We start from the raw sequence: 19,274 nt of genomic DNA on the forward strand, positions 1-19,274 counted from the left end.
TGGGTTTCTGATTGATTTAAAGCAGCCTATTCAGTCGCTCATGTGCTAATTAAAACGGGTTATAACAGTAAAGTATGTTATCTTCTGCTCTTCAGCCGACCCGCGGGTTCTCAAACTGTGGCGCGCGAGCTTCCCCTGGTGCAGAGGTGGAAAGAAAAGTGTTATAGTTAACTCACGTTACTGTGATTGAGCAGGTTTTTTTGTGTCGTTTTATTTGTACTTCAGTAGGTTTTTGTGAGTGAGTGAGGAAGTGAAATGTTGACTGATGCGTTAGGTGTTTACATAGTTTGTTTTGTCTAAACAAAAAAATATATAACAAAGTGAGATTTATGTCCCTTTGACACCCAAACTTGTTATTAAAGTAACTAAGTAACTTCATTTTTAGACCAGTATACTAGTACTCAAAACAGTGATACTTTTACTTGAGTAGAATATTCCAGTACTCTTTCCACCTCTGCTCTGGTTGTACTTGGAGGAAAATCAGAAATATATCATATTGGAACCAGAGTGTGTAGAAACAATAAAGCAATAATAATTAGCTCCATCTTAATTTAATCTCACTAATGTATACCAGTGTGTGGAGTATACGTGAGGAAGAGGAGGATGATGACAGAGCATATGATCTGTAAAAGTCAACATTTTCTCAGGTGGTTTAGACGAAGCGACAATTATTCAAATTTTCCTCAGTAACAAAAGTGTGAAAACAAAGCCTGACACATTTAGCTGTTAAACACCGACATGGAAATAATCTGTCTGCGCCGTAGTTCATGCAGCTGACAGGAGCACCAGGTGCAGGGCCGAGCCAAGCCTTTATGGGGCCCTAAGCTGAATTTCCCACCACCTCAGAGTACCCCGCGTAGAGGGCAGTAAAATCACAAAAGTGGCCCAGTATTAATTTGCACTTTTACACACAGGGTGAAGCGTTTTGGTTGTTACCCCTAAATTGCCACGGTAATAACACACAACTCCTTATATGGACATCCTGGGGGTGTGTTTGTTTGTGGGTCACATCTTCAGGCTTCTTATGTGTTGTTGAGTCAAAGTCATTAAAGTTTTTTTGTTGTTGTTTTTAATTGGAGTAACAATAATTGTTTATTATTTTTTTTTCCAAATTCAATCAATGTACTTTTTTTGCTCAGGTGTGTTTATATAGTTGGTGAAAATAAAAAATAAAATCTTTTTCATCAGATTGCCTATAAGTTGTGCGGATAAAACATTATACTGTACATTCTTATAGCCTCTGTACATACGTTTTAACATGGAAAAAAACAGCCTAAATGCTCTGTGATCTAAAGGTTAAACATAAACATACACTTTTATCAACACTATCAGATCTTAGAATTAATTTACTGGAGTTCTCACAAAGGTGTCGTTACTGTAGAAAAACTTAATCAGCTGTTTTTGGGGCCGTAACCGACGATGTACCTTTGTCTCTCTCTCTCTGTCACAGTTTGCCTCCTGCTATGGCAACGCTCAGCCCCTGCATCTGTTTGGAAAAGGAGGCAGACTCCTCATGTACCGGGGCCCCCACTGCGCACCGCGGCCCCGCCTGGCGTGCCACGCCCCCAAGCTGACGCTGCGGCAGATCTGCCGCATGCTGAGGGTGATGAAGCAGGTCAGGAACAGAGAGGCCGCTGCAGCCGCTGCCTCCAGGTAACGAACACGTTTCACTGCAGAGAGCCTGGAACGTAGCTTTAACACATGCATGGAACAGTTTTCCTGATTTATCAGCAGAGGAAGCCCGCGTACCACTGGTGGTACACGTACCACAGTGTGAGAACCATGGGTTTATTCAAAAATGAACACACAGTTCTACGTTCTAAAGTCATATTTTGGCTTTTATAACATTTGTTTTGACCGAAAATGAGGCTGAACGTAGCCCTATTGATTTTAAAGGTGAAGAACTAGCCCGAGACATAAAATCTACACTATCTTAAGTCTACGACGTCGTAATAATACGTTTGCCACTTTATTTTACCGTTAGATTTCCCCCCTTTTTTTCCAACTGGAAGCTGAAGTGTGCCCTGCACCAAACCCCATTAAGAAATTGCACAATTTTACGCTGCAAAATTTGTTCTGATTCACCAAATTGACTCAAACGTGGCAGCAGCAGACCCGCGGCTCCGCTTTGTGTTCATGTTTTGTAACTTATTTAATTCTTTAAACAGTGTTTTGTGTCATTTTAACGTTATCGTGCAGCACTTTGGGCAACTGTGTTGTTTTTAAGCGTGCTCTATAAATAAAGTGGATTGGATTTCTAATGAGCGAGGTATTCTTAAAGACATCTTAGACTTAGATTTGATCAGGTGAGCCTTTTGTGATCTTTTAAAGGAAAACTACACCGTGTGAGGGTGTGTCCAACCATCAGGCTGATTGCTGTTATTGTGACATTGGCGATGCATTCAGAGGAGATAATGAGCGGCCCCCGTTTTCGTGCTCGTCTCAGCTGGCCCACTCTCGACAGTGATCACACCAGTGCTTTGTTAGCAGAGGCCACGGGAGGCTGCGGTTAATAATTAAGTGCCCGCGTGTCACCGCTCGAACAAACATTCAATCACACTTCCTCGTCTCATCTCTCTGTGTCTGGTTTCTATTTCTCTCTCTGTGGACAGGAAACAAGGATCCATGTCTCCGGCCCCAGCGTCGCCCGGCTCCAGGTCGGACAGGAAGTGCCTCCTCGGCTCCTCCAGATACAAACGCAACATAAAACGTGTCGGTTGAACCCGCGAGGCCTCTCTGACCTCTCTCACACCGTGGGAGGAATCTTGGTCAATGTGCCCCCACCTCCTCCTCTTCCTCCTCCTCCTCATCCTCCAGTGTGAAGGTTAATTCAGATTATTCCAGATTATTTGGACAGCTGACCCCAGCAGTGCAGTGAACATGGACAACGGTGTGTGTGTGCGATGACGTTCGCTTGACTCGCGGCCCGCGAGAAGAACGATTTTGTTGTTTTTATAAAACAAAAAATAGTTGAAGTTACCATTTTTTCTAAAGGAGCTTCGTGAGTGTTTTTTTTTTGTTTACCAGAGTGGATTTTTGTGAGTTTTGTTACTCTTTGAAGAATCATGGAAATCATGGAAAAGTCATCATGTTGTCCAACAGACTTTGAGTGCAGCTTTGTTTGATGTGTCTTTATCTCCTGTATCAATAAAACTAAAGCATATTTAATCACAGTGACTGAAATGATCATTAAAATATCATTAAAAGTGTGAATCAATGACAAGATGACTGTCTCCTGTGTTATAATTTCAAGAACTTGATAGTATAATCTAATAGATTTTTGATAGAGCGACTCTGTTCCTCTGAATTTATGAGATAACTTTTCCTTTTTTTTCCTCCCGTCTCCGAATGTACGCATTTTTCTTTTTCTAAATTCCCGAGATTTTTTAGGTCTCAAATCACAAGATTTATATTTTGGCTCTGAATTTACATTTTTTTTTTCCTGGATCTGAATTCATGAGATTTTTTGAGAGGTCTCAGATCACAAGATTTTTTTTGTGGGTCTGAATTTACAAGATTTTTTTCAGGTTTGAATTTATGAGTTATGATTTTTTAAGACATGTATCTATCAAAGTTTTTTTGATGAGTAGTTTATCAATTTATGTATTTATTTATGCACTCATTTACTACTTTCTGTATTAATTAGTTAATTAATGAATTAAAAAATGTTTTTGCTCATGCCAAAGTCGTATTGTTATGGTTACATAGTTCTTTAGTGTTGCATGATGGGAGTGCTTGACCCCAGTTATACCAGAGCTCATTGGTTAAAGGTTCCATTTCTCCCTTGTATTAAAAAAACAAAAAAAACATAGCACACACACTAACTGCTGCCACTCCCTCGTTACCCCGGTGTCATTACTACACATAGACTTCCAAAAACATGAACTGTCCCTTTAACGGTGGCTGTGTACAGTTCATGTAAATGCAGGAAAACTCGTAGCTTTCACTAATTTGCTGATTAACACCAGTGCTTTTCTCTCTGTCACCTCTCTACAAGACGAGGTGTGATTTCATTTCCCTGTTGTCAAAGTGTCAAAATGAACTTTTACACTAAAGGTCTGTAACAAACTCTCAGTGCTGTAATTCATCACTGTGAGTGCAGAACTGCAAGAATTCCAAGGCTAAATGATTACGACAGAGGACCACACTGAAGAGGAAAAAAGGATATTTCATATTTTGAGATAAAAGTCATAATATTATGAAAATAAAGTTGTAATATTAAAAATGTCATATTACGAGATAAAAATAATTTTAGAATAGAGTCGTAATATTACAAGAATAACGTAATTTTACAAGAATAATGTCGTACTATTACGAGATAAAAGTCGCAAATTTACAAGAATAAATTTGTAACTAGAATAACATCGTAATTTTAGGAGAATAAAGTCGGAATATAAAAAAGTCATAATACTACGAGATAAAAGTAATCATTTTACGAGAATAAAGTCGTTATATTATGAGAATAAAGTCGGAATTTTAAGAGAATAAAGTCTTAATATCATGAAATAAGTCGTAATATTAGGAAAAAAATTATAATTCTTCAGTTTAGCCCTAATACGCCGTCGTACAATATGTACACCTCTTAAACTGTATGAGGGAGTCAGGTTTTTTTTATTTATTTTTAAGAATGCACAATGGAAAATCACTCAAAGAACTTTAAGGTGTGTGTGTGGTGTGTGTGTGTGTGTGTGTGTGTGTGTGTGTCTGAGTGGACAGTAAACACTGCATGTGACATGGCCAGGATGCTATAAAATGCAATGCACTGATCCTGTGCATCCCGATATGTGTGTCTCTATACGTGTGTGTGTGTGTGTGTTGTATGTAAACATGAGTATGGATGGAGTCAGGTTGTAGAACAGGAAGCTAATGATCTGGTTTCTACACAAGGAGGAAGCTGATACTGATACTGATACACACACACACACTGGTTTTTGCTGATTTTTTGTTTATCTGGTTCCATTCAAACCACTAAATCCCTTGTTTTTACACTTAATGGTATTTTTTTATTTTCTCCCTCTTGTATAGCCGTTTATAACTTATTTACCATCTTATTTCATTTGTTTAAAGTTTATTTTCTCACATCTTCTGTAACTTATATGATGAGCTGTTAAATGTGCTGTTGTAACTCATTCATTTCCCACTTTGGGATCAATGTGTGCATATATAGACTTTAGCCCTGCCCCCAGAAATTAGGTTCTGCTTCATTAGGACCAGGTTCTGGCCTCAAAAGAGGGAAGTGATTTCTCGGACTCAAAAAACCAACAGTCATTCAGCAGCTTCTTGTCCCTGTCCGCCCCTGCTCTGCTGCTGTATACACACAAACGCTCCCTCACTCTGCTCTGACACAAATGCATCGTTTACTGTTCACAAAGACTTAAAAAAAGGGGCCGAAAAACAACAATCGCAGCTTTGACTCCACGTCGTCTCTACTCTTTACGTACCAGAGTCCGACTACTGTGTGTGTGTGTCACATGTGGACCTGACATGTGGAGCGTCGCACATGACTCACAGCAGGATGTGAACTAGTTGTCGCAGCTTTAGGGAACAACAGGCTCAGCTTTCAGCGTCCACCGCTCTCATTACAGAGGCTCAGCGTCTGCGGGACAACACGTACCGTGTCCACATGTCCAGTGTCAGCGTGCTGGCTACTGTACGTGGGAGCGAGGCTGGGGTCAAGGGTCAGGGGGGTTTAAATAGAGAAAAACCTTCAGGTGCGTGTGTGTGTGTGTCAGGGTTCCCTACACCTTTGTTGACATCAAATTCAAGGACTTTTCAGGACAAATTCCCTCAAATTCAAGGACAGAGTGGGTGTGTGAGACACAGCTTAAGACGGGAGGGCAACTTGTAAGAGCCACTTCACCCCATGATGGCGTCCACTTTTATTGATTATCAAGTGATTGTCCTTGGGATCAAAGTCAGTATTTGTAATTTTCTTTTGTTACGACAGAGATCTCGGGATTTTCATTTCCCAGGCGTCACGTCGTCATTTGCTCCCTCTTGCTTAACTTTACTCGCTCATTGTTCTGCATGGCGATGGCGACCAGAGACGCAGTGGACAGTGTCCACAACAACGCTAATAATTATGACTACTACATAAGTCTACGTACATCAAGCAATACCGGGCATGAAACAGTAGGTGGCGTCGTAACAATCAAGGGGAGACATTTGCCTGAATATCAGCTTCACTTCAAGCACTTTCAATGAGCCATGTGTCTATTTAGGGCAATTTTCTAAAACCTTTAAGGGCCTTGAACTTGAATTCACAAACTTTCAAGTACCCTTGGGAAACCTGGTATGTGTGTGTGTAAGAGGGGAGTGCTTTAGTGGAGTGTATTAGTGTTTTTGAAAGAATTAAAACAAGTTTTCAGAATTTCCAGCTTCTTAAATGTGAATGTTTTCTGGTTTCTTTGCCCCTTGTAACAAAGAAAACATTGAATCATTCAGTCAATGTCTTTCAAGGCTTGAGGAACACTGATCACCATTAGTTGCAGCCCTATTTTCAATGTTTTTTCCTTTTTTATAATGTCATTCTAACCATGTCTATCTCTTTTTATTGTAAATTGTTCAAAAATAAATCTCCTTTTTTTATCTTGTAAATTCTCATAAATTACGTCTGGTTCAACCACCGAACCTATTCACTTCATCCTCCAGATGAACGTGTGAACAACAAGATGTAATTACATTCCCCACAAGTGTTCTTAACGTGTCACATTCCTTTAAAATGTGACCTTTCGGCCGCCAGTTTCAGTTTCACAAGTTCACTCAAGTTTGTGCTCAATTCTAAGACACTAAACTCGGATTTCTCAAGATACTGTGTTCACGAGAAGTGGACGGACAACCTCAAAATGGATTAAAAAAAAAAGTGATTTTAGCCACTTCATGAAGGGCTCGCTTCATAAAATATACACCAGGTTAACTCTACAGTATGATAAGAGTATGTTTGCCAGTGTATGGAGTGGCTCAATGGTTAAGACCCTACCTTGTGTACCAAAGACATCATGGTCGCAAGTTCGATTCCACCCCTGGCTAATTGTACTTGATTCCATTGTAAGTCGCTTTGGATAAAAGCGTCTGCTAAATGACATGTAATGTAATATAATATAATAATAATATAATGTATCTTGTCATTAGACAGACGTTTCACACGGGAAATTGAAGTTTGTTTGCATTGGAATACACCATTCACGTCCCACACCAAATCCCATAGAGAAAATCATCAATTTTAGCTCACGGTGGACACACAAGCTGCTGATTCACCGTTCAAATGTGTTCCTTTGTGACTCCTGTGTTTGAAATGATTTACTTTGGTTTGTGACACAAACTCACCAAAGGAGGCAGCAGCAGCAGCAGACCGTCGTCTCCTGTGTTCCTGCAAACTAAAAACAACAATTTTCTCAATGGACTTCGGTGCAGGTGTCACAAATTTCAGTTTCCAGTCAAACAAAAAAAAAAGAGGCTGTTTTACAATAAAGATAAAACATATTATTAAAATACTGTAGACGTAGGGAAGGCATACCTCACTGTCACTCTTATTTTCACGCTTGTCTTTATGCTTGTTCTTGACTTCCGTGATTACGGCACAGTCGGCACACAAGCACACTTTAACAAAAAAAAAAAAGCCAGAAAAATCACATGAAATGAATTTAAGCACACATTTGGACGTGGACAGAGTGGACGTGCAATAAAAGGCAGAGTTCATCTAAATAAAAATCATTTATTTTCATTAATATTATTAATATTATCATCGTCATTCTACCTAGAGAGAGAGTCCACCATGCCACTTTCAGAAATGGAGTAGTGCTAAGACGTCTGTCTGTCTGTTGGAGTACATGATTGAGGAGGGGACAGACAGACAGGACGGATGGGTGGATGAATGAACAGTTTTGGGGAGGGTTGGGTGGGAGGCGGGGCTTGTACAGGCTCTTACTCCTGCTCATTCTCCATGCTGATGCAAACAAAGAGGGGATGATATACAGGAGGCGACAGAGGAGAGGAGACTGAATTGTCTTTAAAAGTACTTTGTCCCTGTTGACCTCGTGAGACTGAGCTGGGAGGACGTTTGGACCATTTGACGGGGCGATGAAGGGTTTGGAATTGGGGGGTTTGGGGCAGCAGCTTCAAGCTCATTGGTCAGGCTGCTGGACAGGAAACCAGGACAAGCCAATCACAGACTGACACAGAGGAGGACGAGGGTGTACTGTATGTACGCGTATGTGTGTGCGTGTATGTGTGGATATGGAGTTGTGCTCCCCTGATGTATACATGTGTATGTATGAGTGTGTGTATCCGTATGCACATGTGTGTGAGTGTATAACTGGTCGGAGATACTTTGATCCATTGTCACTGTACACTTGTCAAAAGTTACTGTCACAACCGGGTACAAAGTTGAGGTAACAAGCTTTTTTTCTTCTTCTTCTTCTCCTTCTTCTTCTTCTTCCAACTCTGTGAAGACAGAGAGAGAGAGAGGGAACACAAGGAAGATATTTCAGGAATCATGACATTTGGAACAAAATGTCACACAGTTGACATGTTTCTGGGAGGAGACGCTTCAGAGCTGCTAGTTAATCTACAACTAAAGTCCCTGTAAAGTGATAAAAACCGTCTCCCCACAGGCAAATGTGTTATTAACCACCTAACCACATATAAAGTTGCTAAGATTTTAAAAAATTGGTTTTAAATCATGTGAAATTCAGCTTCATCCTCCGCTCTGAGATGGTGGGGGTGTGGCCACGTTAAACATGCACGTTAAAGGTTCCATATCAGTCGAACAAAGACAATAATTCTCGTAATATTAATGTCATTTAAACACGTTAGTCCGACTACAATCGAGCTAGTCTTAGTCAGACTAACATACCTGAATAATGAGATTCATAGTCCGATTACTCCTGCATGCACTTAATCGGACTGGAGTCGGACATGTTACCTCCCCGGTCTTTGACAGGGAAGTAGAAGGAGACGACGTGTAAACTCAACCGCAACGCTGTTGCTGGAAATCATGCGGTGGCGGTGGCGTCTCTCTTCCGACAACGCGGCAACCACAAGAGCCATACGCTATCTAACTCGTATCACGATTAACACGTACGGTATGTACGAAACACACAGAACCAGAAGCACGATCCATCTCGCTGTTTTTCTGTGATGTAAAGGTCAACAGGAAACTGATTAAATACGCACTAGCTTATAGAGAGATACAGCGCCAATAAAGCAGCTGCATGCTGTGTCTGTGGTCATACGTGTCAGACGGTACTTTTAAATCCATATACTGCACATTTCCAGTCAAATATAGTTGACACGTGCTGCCTATGTGGTTTACATGGCTCAATTCAGCTCAGCAAACAAAACTCCTTACATATGAATAACGCAACAGGTGAATATCTAACAACATCCAGGGAAATGATGGGCTAGCTTGGTCAGGCTACAGTTTGCATATCAAATCCCACGCAGTGACACGACGACACAATCGTTTTACAGCTGTTACCTGTGTTTCACCGCGCTGTAGTGTTGCCACTGGAAACCATGTTGTTGTCAGAGTTTGACAGCGACTGCTCCTTTACTACTGGATCTGTGGGAGGGACAGTGAGGGCCGACCATCAGTGGACTGGGTTACCGGGTTACAACTTCATCATACTATTCTGTGTCTTTGTTGTTTGAAATCCTTTGTTTGGGGTTTGACCAAGGGACACAAACGAGGCAGCAGCAGAACCAGCAGCTCCTGTGTCACTGTGGACTTTGGTGTGGGGGGGAGTGAGTGATTTACAAAGTCACACAAACCTCAGATTTGAGTAAGAAAAGGCTGTGATATAAAGTGGCAAAACATTCTTCTGACATCAAGGACTAAAATAAAACCTACGCCTGCTCAAGTCTACAATATCACTGCACCAAAGCCCATAAAGATAAATGATTTTCTCAATGGAATTTGGTGGAGGAGAGCGAGATGTTGCAGGTGTGGATTTTATGAAGTGAACCTTCTGTTAAGTGGCTGCAATCACACTTTCCTTGTGTTCTTGTTCTTGCAACTGTGTTTTTTTATGAGCGTGACTATGCCCGATTTTGCATCGTCTCAGTGGCAGCAGCGTGTGCGGTGCAGCCACAATCAACCAAACCTCCTGTCGTCCCGTGTGTTGGTGGTGCGTGCTTACAGAAGTAGGGATGCTCCATGGCCTCCGTCGCGGTCAGCCTCTGTTGGTGGTCGTAGCGTAGCAGCTTGTCCAGCAGGTCCAGAGCTTCAGGACTGACTAGGTGCTGGTTCTCTGTCTGCACAAACTGTTCCCACCGCTTCCTGCTCTGCCTGCGTACAGCGAAGCACAACATATCAGAGAACACACCGACGAAGAAGAGATATTTACAGATAATGAACAGACTCTTGGTTCCTCTCATCTTCTCTGTGCCGTCGACTAAACTCGCTGTAAGTGTCCCGGTAAAAACACAACGTCATGGAGAGAATGTTTGCGATAAGTGAGGATTGTCGCGAGTGTGTGAAAAACTAAATACATGTATAACTCAGCGCTCCCGCACATTCTCACACTGTGTGTCACAGAGACAGAGTGGACTTACTGTCCCAGCAGGTCTTTGAATCGCGGGTCCAGTTCGATGTGGTATTTACGCAGGTAGCCGAACAGCTCGTCTGTCCCCAGGACCTTGGCGATTCGCACCAACTAGAAAACACGAGAGATGCGAGGCTCAAAAACTCTGCATTTATCTCTGATCACACTTTACAGTGACAGCTCTCGGTCCAGCACTGACTGCACTGCGAGACAATGTCTTTCCCCTCACTGTCACACAGGTGTTTCCAACTGAAAACTCACATTTGTGTCACTATTAGGGGTAAAATTAATATCACTGTATTTTTCATCTTTTGAACGGTGACGGTATAATATCACGGTATTACTTATTTGGTAGGTTTTGGGAGGAGTACATCTTTTTTAATAATATTCTAATCTGATATTTGTAGTTTTTTTTTCCTTTCTGATCCGGTTCCCAAGAGGAATCACGGCTAAACAATACTAACAACGAACAATACAATACTAATGTGGTGGCCTTAAATTTGGTTTTGTTTTCTTTTTTTAATACAAACAGAAAAGGACTTGACAAATTTTCTGAATATGAAATGTTAGGTTTACATAGTGTAACTTACCAATAGCGTTGTGCAGTCTGTGTCCAAAACATGCGAGTCTCGTATATTTATTTATTTATTTCCAGAGCGCGCACCATGTTTGCACCGCTGTCAGTTTTCACATGCACATCAGACGCGCTTCATCCAAGCACCAGTCAGAAAGTGCATCCTTCAGGCCTAACGCAATTATTGCTCCGGGTGTGGTCTTCGGGGAAGAAGGCGGTCTGGAGGCATCTGCTGCGCAACTTCCAGCGGCCTCGGTCTCTCCCTCTGGTTCCAACACTCCACTCATCTTTTTTCAGATATTATTGGCCCGACCTTTCTTGGCGATGTTTGAGCAGTTGTTTCTTTATTGATTACCCAAGTGCTCGTTACGCTAATTTAATGGCCACTCCCCTTTTACCACCGAATATGTTTTACTTTTTTTATTTGCAACAAGATATACAGTATATAAGGACAGATATTCAGACCACTGAACGTTTGAAGAAAATGTAATGCATTATTATATAGAATTAGGAGATTATTGGCGCTCAATTGATTTATCACGGTATTGACGGTATTGCAAAATCCATATCATGGCGCAATGTCACACCGGTGCTGACTATGACACCGGTATACGGCCCACCCCTAGTCACTATCCAAAGACCATAAAGAAAATCAGCAATTTTACATGATGACTGACTTGAGTCAGACATTGTTGGTCCACTGCTGCCTTCACTAGTAGATTCAAATGTCATTTTTGGTGAAATCCTTCATTGGATTTACCAAAAGGACACAAACTTACCAAACAAGCAGTTCCCTAGTCCCAGGTTAATTTAAATAGATTTTTTGTGCGGGAATAGAAAACTTAATTTCATGATGGAAACGGCTGTTTAATGGCAAGATTCTTACTATATTCTAGAGCTGACATTGATTTATATTAGCTTTTCCTTGTGCCTCCGAGATTAAGGCAGGTGTCAATAATACCTACAACAATAACACTTTTAAAAGCCCAGTGTGTCCAGATTTTATTTGTTTTTGAACACAAATCAGCAATTTATCAGCAAATTTGTCAGTGAGTGTGTAGGAGTTGTGCATGTGTGTGTGTGTGTGTGTGTTGGACACTGTACCTGATCGTAGTTATCCTGTCCGTGGAAGAAGGGCTCTTTCTGAAAGATCATACTGGCCAGCATACAGCCCAGGCTCCACATGTCTAGACTGTAATCGTACATCTGAAACACAACGAGTCATCAAACAATGATGAGAGCATGTGCAGAGGAATTTGGGGAATTTCGTGTGTCCTGACAAATATAGAGCGACGAGGACTTGTGTGTGTGTTACCTGGTAGTCCACCAGGAGTTCGGGGCCCTTGAAGTATCGCGAGGCCACTCTGACGTTGTACTCCTGGGACGGGTGGTAGAACTCTGCCAGACCCCAGTCTATAAGACGTAGCTGTGGAAACACGAAACACCTGCTCCTTGAATTCACCGTTTTCGTTTAATGAACGAGGTCAGAGTTCACGATCTTTAGGAGGAAGCTGGGCGGGGCTAAACCACACCTGGAAATAAGACTGACTGGTAGTGCGTGTGGAAGGAAAAATCAGAAATACTGTTGTACTGTGTTTACCAGGGTATGTGACGAGCTTTGACCACAGTGCGTAGAAGATGAAACAAATAAACATTTACACCACTGTATTTTAACATTGGTGATAATGGTTTGGAAACCACTGCACTAGAACATCCTACGCAGAATAAGACTAATCCAATATCGAGATCAACAGCCTCCGCATGTCAGAGCGACCTCAGCATTAAACGTGACATTTTACAAATTGCAACTATGAACCAACATTAGCTGTGACCTGATGTAATAAAGCCCCTGTGATCAGTGAGTAACAGCAACATCCTGGCAGGTTAATTCATACTTATGTTAGCCTGCTGCCCCCTGCTGGACAAGGTTGTTTTATAATGAACTATTCAGAAAATCTGTGACATTTATTTACTTATTCTACTTTGACATTAACTGTGGATGCATTTAAAAAAAAAAAAAAGGTGTCCAGAGTGTAAAATATAGGTGTATTTATTTTAATTTACACACACACACATATAGCCAGGACACGCTACATCACACAGAGAGGCTGCATTAAAACTGCAAACCCCTCTCGCTGTGAGACTCCGGTGCCACCCACACACAGTCTAGATAACAATAATCTCACACCAGAGAGAAAATAAATAGAAAGAGAGAAGCAGAAGGGCTGAAATAGTAGGGTGAGATATTCGAGTGTGTGTGGGTGTGTGAAGGGAGGGAAAAAAAAGGAAGAAAGAGAGGCACCGCCTACCTTTCTCAACTGGTGATCGATCATCACATTGTGTGGTTTGACGTCACGGTGCATGATTCCCATACTGTGACAGTAGTCCAGAGCCTGACGAGACCGAGACAGTTAACCAGGTGCACCTTCCACACACACACATACATGTAAAACAATGCTGCTTATACACTAAATAAGTCTCACCTTCAGTAGTTCATACATATAGAAACGGATATCATAATCTGTCAACTTCTGGTACAGCTCCTGCAGGAGAACACATTTAAACGTCACATATGCAAACTTTTACTGTCACGTGACAAAGAGGGGCAAGAGAAGAGGGTGAGTGAGAGCACAGTCAGAGTGAGAGGCAGCGGGGGGGAGCATGCAGAGGAGCGGAGAGGCGGTGATGATGATTGTACCTTGAAGTCTGTGTTATTGATGCATTCAAAGACGAGCGCCGGAGTTCTGGACTGTATGTACATCAACCCAAACATAAAAGAAAGGCGGGAGCGGAAAGTGTCCGAAAATCAAAAGAAACAAGACAGAGAGAGAGAGAGAGAGAGAGAGAGAGAGTTGAAGAAAAACAAAGAAAACATGTCATTAATGACTCAGTGATTTCAGTCACCTGATTAATCACAGATTTGATGGCCCGTAATTTGTGATCATCTGCAGCACATGAGCAGGCGTTGCTGATTTACAGGGCTGCAACAATTATTCAATTATGAATCGATTACTAAATTAATCATCAACTTTTGAGTGTTTTTCAATAACTAAAACAAGTTTCTCTGATATTTCAGCTTCTGAAATGTGAATATCTTCTGGTTTCTTTGGTCAATATAAAATCATTCAAACTGAATCAGTTTGGTTCCCAGCCAAAAAAATACAATTTAAAACCCTGTTGTATATATTAGGGCTGCGACTAACATTGTTTTCCATAATCGTTTGAGCGGCCGATTATTCTCTTGATTCATCCAGTAATCATTTGGTCCAGAAAATGTTGACCACTGTTTGTCGTATCTCAAAATGATGATGTGTTCAAATCAAAACTATTCAATTTATTCGACGAAGCAAAGAAAACAGAAAATGTTCACTTTTAAAAAGTTGAAAAAAATCTGACAACCTGGATTAATTAATAAAAAAACATTTAAACCAATTAAACGACTATAAAATGTCAAATTCATTTTAAAAAATCTCTCTACAAAGCCAGAAAATGCTGGCGCCTAGAAGCACACTAGGCAGTTTAAAGTCATTTTCAAGGTGCCCAGCAGAGGGCGTGAGCACAGCTGCGACTGGAAATACAATATAAGATAACAATACAATACAATACAATACAATACAATAAGATGTTTATCAGCTCAACTATACTGTAAAAAGGACTATTCTGTGTGGTTTACAACAAAAATCAGTGACCAATATTACATGTGATATATAGGAAAATAAAAATGAAATGCTCTTAAATAAAACCTCCTGATACTCCAGAGGTTGCACTAGAATTTGGCGTCATTACATATGTTGACAGCTGTCACTGTCCGTGCCAGAAGTAAACGTCATAGTAAGATTTCACTTCAGTATCTATATGGTTTCCTTTCTATGCTACAAGAAAAGGTATTTGTGGGGATTGATGAGAAAAATAATTACAATAAATACAACTTCTATTTTCTCTCTGTGCCAATATTGAACTAAAAAAAAAGGGGGGGAACAGAATGAGCCTACCACTGGGTCTTTAACTGTGTCCACAAGTCGAATGATGTTGGTTCCTCCTCGCAGGTTCTCCAGGATCTTGATCTCTCGCTTGATCTTCTTCTTCTTGACTGGCTATTTGGACAAACACACACAAAAACGAGACATTTAACGCTGGAGCCTGTAAATGTGGAAGAGCTAAGAATAGCAGGCTAAAATACCAGGCTGTGACAAAATGCAGCTGATACATCCCACTCGCTCCTGTCGACCCTCGCATCAAAGCTCCGGCCCCAAAACACAGGGAATCCTTGTTTGTGGTGGAACGGTGAATTTTTCTCTGCAGTTTATCTGTGACTAGTTTCATATAACTTTTCTCTACGGTCCAAGCAGGGCTGCAACCAACGATTATCTTCTCGACTAATCGGGTACTTGTTTGGTCTATAAAATGTGGAAATGATGATGTTCTCAAATGTCCACAAACCACAATATTCAGTCAGTTTTAATGGTTTAACAGTTGACGATTGATCGAGTGATCATTGCAGCCGTACTTCCAAGCTTGTTATGCAGACGCCAGTAACATTCAGAACTATTAAACTAATTATCCCCTGAATAACCAAATCATTCTTTCAACTCGATCTCAAATCACATAAAAGAAAACTAAAGAGGCCAGAAAACTAGGAAGTGTTGCGTACTCCTTACCACCACCCACTCAGACATGTTCCAAGTCAACCATGTGAGAGAAAAATTAAATATGGAGATCTGAACCCAAATCAACGATTCTGAGAATTGTCACTCAGTCGGCGCTCGACATAATCCTCACCTTCAGGATCTTAACAACCACCTTCTCGTTGTTGGTGATGTTGATCGCCTCGAACACTTCGCTGTACTTCCCCCTGCCCAGCTTACGAACCAGCTGGTAGTCCTCCTGGTTGCTATAGGGACAGACGGGGAGACACAGCGGAGCAGATGTGATGGACAAGAGAGAGAAAATTATTTTCAGCATGAGAGTGCGATTAAGTCGGTGTTGGAGCCGTTAATAAGCGAGTGTTTCTGTTACAGAGGGGGAGCTGAGCCTCGGAGGGACGATGTGAACTCTGGCTCTGATTTCAAGGGAAGGGGTGAGTCAAGTCAACGGCCAGTGAGTGAGGATGGGGACAGAGGTGGAGGGAGAAAGAGATGAAGTAACAGCGATTGAGGAACGGTAACTACTGGGATAGAGCTGCAGGAAGAATGAGGATGAGAACAGAGATGGAGAAAGAGCGAGTACAGGGATAGACAGTGAGATTAAAAAGGGTGAGGATTAGGGGTGGGACAATGTTTGATATGGAAAAGTATCATTGTCCCGACTAGTAATATTTGTCTAATACATGGGGACAGAGATGGAGGTGAAGTTAGACAATTGGCAGATTGAGGGATGGTAATGATGGGGCAGAGATAGAGTAGAAAGCAGGTAGGGACAGAGATTGAGGTAGAACGAGGACAGGTATTGAAGTAGAGTGACAATGGGGACAGCTGTATATAAGAGTGAGGACGGAGACAGAGACGGGGGTAGAATGCATGTAGGGACAGACACTGAGATTCAAAAGAGTGAGGATGGGGACAGAGATAGAGTGAAGATTAGGGGAAGGACAATGTATTTAATGACATGGAAAAATATCATCCTCCATATTTGACTAATACTCTGGCAACATTTCTCAGTGCGACAGAGACTGAGTCAAGTTGGATACAGCGATTGGGGTAGAGTGAGGATGGGCACGTGGTCTGAGGTTGAAAGAATAGAGGAATGATAAAGACAGGGACAGAGATGGAGTATGGAGACAGGTGTATGCATGTAGGGACAGACACTGACATTAAAAAGAGCGAGGATGGGGAAAATAATGAGTGACAGTGGGGACAGAGGTGGGATAGGGACAAAAGTAGGGTAGAACAGAAATCGGGGTAGAGCGAATATAGGGATAGACACTGAGGTTTAATAGAGTGAGGATAACAGAGAGTAGGTAACAGAGGTAGGGTGACAACAGGGACAGGAGTGGGGTACGGTGGGGATGGGGACAGCGATGAATGAAGAAATTAAGACAGGACCCAAAACTACGGTAGGGAGACGCTGGGGACAAACGTGTGGATGGAGTAAAACGCGGGTGAGAAATGAGGCGGACTGGGATGAGGACAGGGACAGAAATTGAGGTAAAGTGAGAAGGGAGATAGAGATTGAGGTAGGATGAGGACAGGGATTGTGTCAGACAGCAGGGTAGTGGGCTGACAGAGGTACTATCAATGTGTCATCACGCCCTCACACATACTGTATACATGTATAATAATAGACACCCATCTGCCACACTCTCTCCATCTCTTCCATAAACACAGAGAGAGGGAGACCAGCGCTCTGCTGTGACCAGGAATCACACGCGTGTAATTAAAGCAACATGCAGTAAAAGAATAGTCCTTACTTCCAGTTGGGTACGTGGGCCTCGTAGTCCCAGTACTCCCGGCTCTTCAGCGTGTTGACATCTGCGTACACACGGGACTTGCTACCGGCCACCGGACCCGGCATGGCGAGACCCGTGGCTCGGGCGCTGCGGTGGGGCTGGAGGGAGGGTTGAAAGGGGAAGGTCCGTAACTGGATTTGCTATCCGTGTGGGTGTGAAGAGGAACGGAGCGGTGAGCTAGCTCCCCTCTGCTGCAGCCACACTGAGCGATGAGGCAGAGATGGAGAGAGCAGGATGTGTCCACTGCGGTTCGCCGCAGTCGGTGCACGCCGAGCAGCAGCGCTCCTTGGTCGGATTGTCAGAAGCAGCAGAACCGGTGTCGGTGCAGCCCGGAGGGTCGGAGATAGTGCAGCTGAGGTTACACACGGGAGCAGGGAGGCATCGGGGTAGTGAGGTAGAGAAGACACGGACCCCGAAAATCCCACAGAGTAGAACTAGAGGGGGTTGGTGATCTAAAAACCACGGGTTTACACTCCGAGGTGGCTCTCTTCGCGGGCCCTGAGCGTAGGGTGGGCTTCCAGCGCTAGGCGGTGGTCGGTCGGTAGGGTGGGAGTGTCCTAGGTGGTCCAGTGTTAGCTATTAATCAGCGGCCGATGAGAGGGGCTCGCTGACGGGGGTTGACCGGTGAGAGAGCGATGTGTGTTGGGGGGGGGGGGGTGGAGTAGTTGAGAGATCGATGTTGTTAGCTAACGTTAGCCAGCGATGCTACTTCAGCGCGGAGATGTCGCACCGACGGGGAGCGCTCGGCGCCGTGCACCACCATCGGCGGAGCCCGCGTCATGTGCAACCGGCTGTGCGGGGAAAGCAAGGGGGCCTCGGGGTTGGGGGGGGGAGGTGGAAGAGGGCGGTACCTGACGCCGGCGAAGGGGCCCGGAATGCGGTGGTTTTCTTGAGCAGCCGCGGACCTCCCCGGTAGAGAGCGCAGGTAGGGGAAAGGAAGCGGATTGCGACTGAAGAGGAGCGAGAGCCGCCCGGATGTGAAAGCCGCTCGCTGCCGGGGTGAAACTGTCGCTGTGTACCCGAGGGAAACAGCGCCCCCTGAATGTGTGGATGTGATAGAGGTCCAAAAGTAGAACTTTACTACCAATACTGTAGTGGTAGTAAAAGTAGTAACAGTTGTATTACTATATTACTACTAATAATATTACTAGTAGTAGTGTTGCTGCTGCTACAACTACTACTTCTCGTAATAGTATTTTCCTCTTTCCTGGGTAATGATAAATCACATCATTATTATTATTATTATTATTGTTGTTAAATTTCTAATGAATGTCTTCATCATTTAAATCCACAAAATAAAGTAAGTGGTTACGACAGTCAGCATTAACCTGGAAACTTAAAATGATCATTTTTAATTTCTGTACGCATTTCATTTCCTACTGTGTCCCATCAAAATGACTGCTGTGAAAAAAGCCAAATGCCACTACTACAACTACATGTCCCATTGCACAAGAGTAAAGGTTTCTCGCACAGTCTGACAAAGTAAAAACATTTTTTACAACTTGGAACACAGAGCTTACAAAATAATCCCCAAAGTCGTGTAACTATATTTATAAATGGAAAAAAGTTTTATTTGTTAGTGCTGTGTGTAATTGAATGCTACATACAGATAATCTTAGCATGAATGTACACATACTGTACGTTGCCACAAGTTTTTTTTCCTCTTTTTCTTCTTTTTTTTTTTAAAAAAGTGTTCCCCCCCGAACATCAT

At 42.5% G+C, this 19,274-nt stretch overlaps 1 protein-coding gene across 2 annotated transcripts; it reads right to left on the minus strand.

The window, feature by feature from the left end:
* Window positions 1–7,964: 7,964 nt before the first annotated feature.
* Window positions 7,965–18,217, minus strand: csnk2a2b (casein kinase 2, alpha prime polypeptide b). Of its 2 annotated transcripts, XM_044036980.1 has the most exons (12): window positions 17,525–18,217; window positions 15,898–16,009; window positions 15,111–15,212; window positions 13,817–13,867; window positions 13,602–13,661; window positions 13,428–13,511; window positions 12,434–12,544; window positions 12,223–12,324; window positions 10,555–10,655; window positions 10,140–10,288; window positions 9,479–9,562; window positions 7,965–8,442 (listed from the first exon to the last, which is right to left on the minus strand). In XM_044036980.1, the coding sequence occupies exons 1-11, from the start codon at window positions 17,626–17,628 to the stop codon at window positions 9,486–9,488; spliced, it is 1,053 nt and encodes a 350-aa protein (XP_043892915.1). In that variant the 5' UTR covers window positions 17,629–18,217; the 3' UTR covers window positions 7,965–8,442; window positions 9,479–9,485. The 2 variants fall into 2 exon arrangements, with proteins under 2 accessions (XP_043892915.1, XP_043892916.1); XM_044036981.1 differs by lacking the exon at window positions 13,817–13,867.
* Between the last annotated feature and the right edge of the window lie 1,057 nt (window positions 18,218–19,274).

This window comes from Solea senegalensis, linkage group LG10 (assembly GCF_019176455.1).
Source record: "Solea senegalensis isolate Sse05_10M linkage group LG10, IFAPA_SoseM_1, whole genome shotgun sequence".
NCBI classification, from domain to species: Eukaryota; Metazoa; Chordata; class Actinopteri; order Pleuronectiformes; family Soleidae; genus Solea; species Solea senegalensis.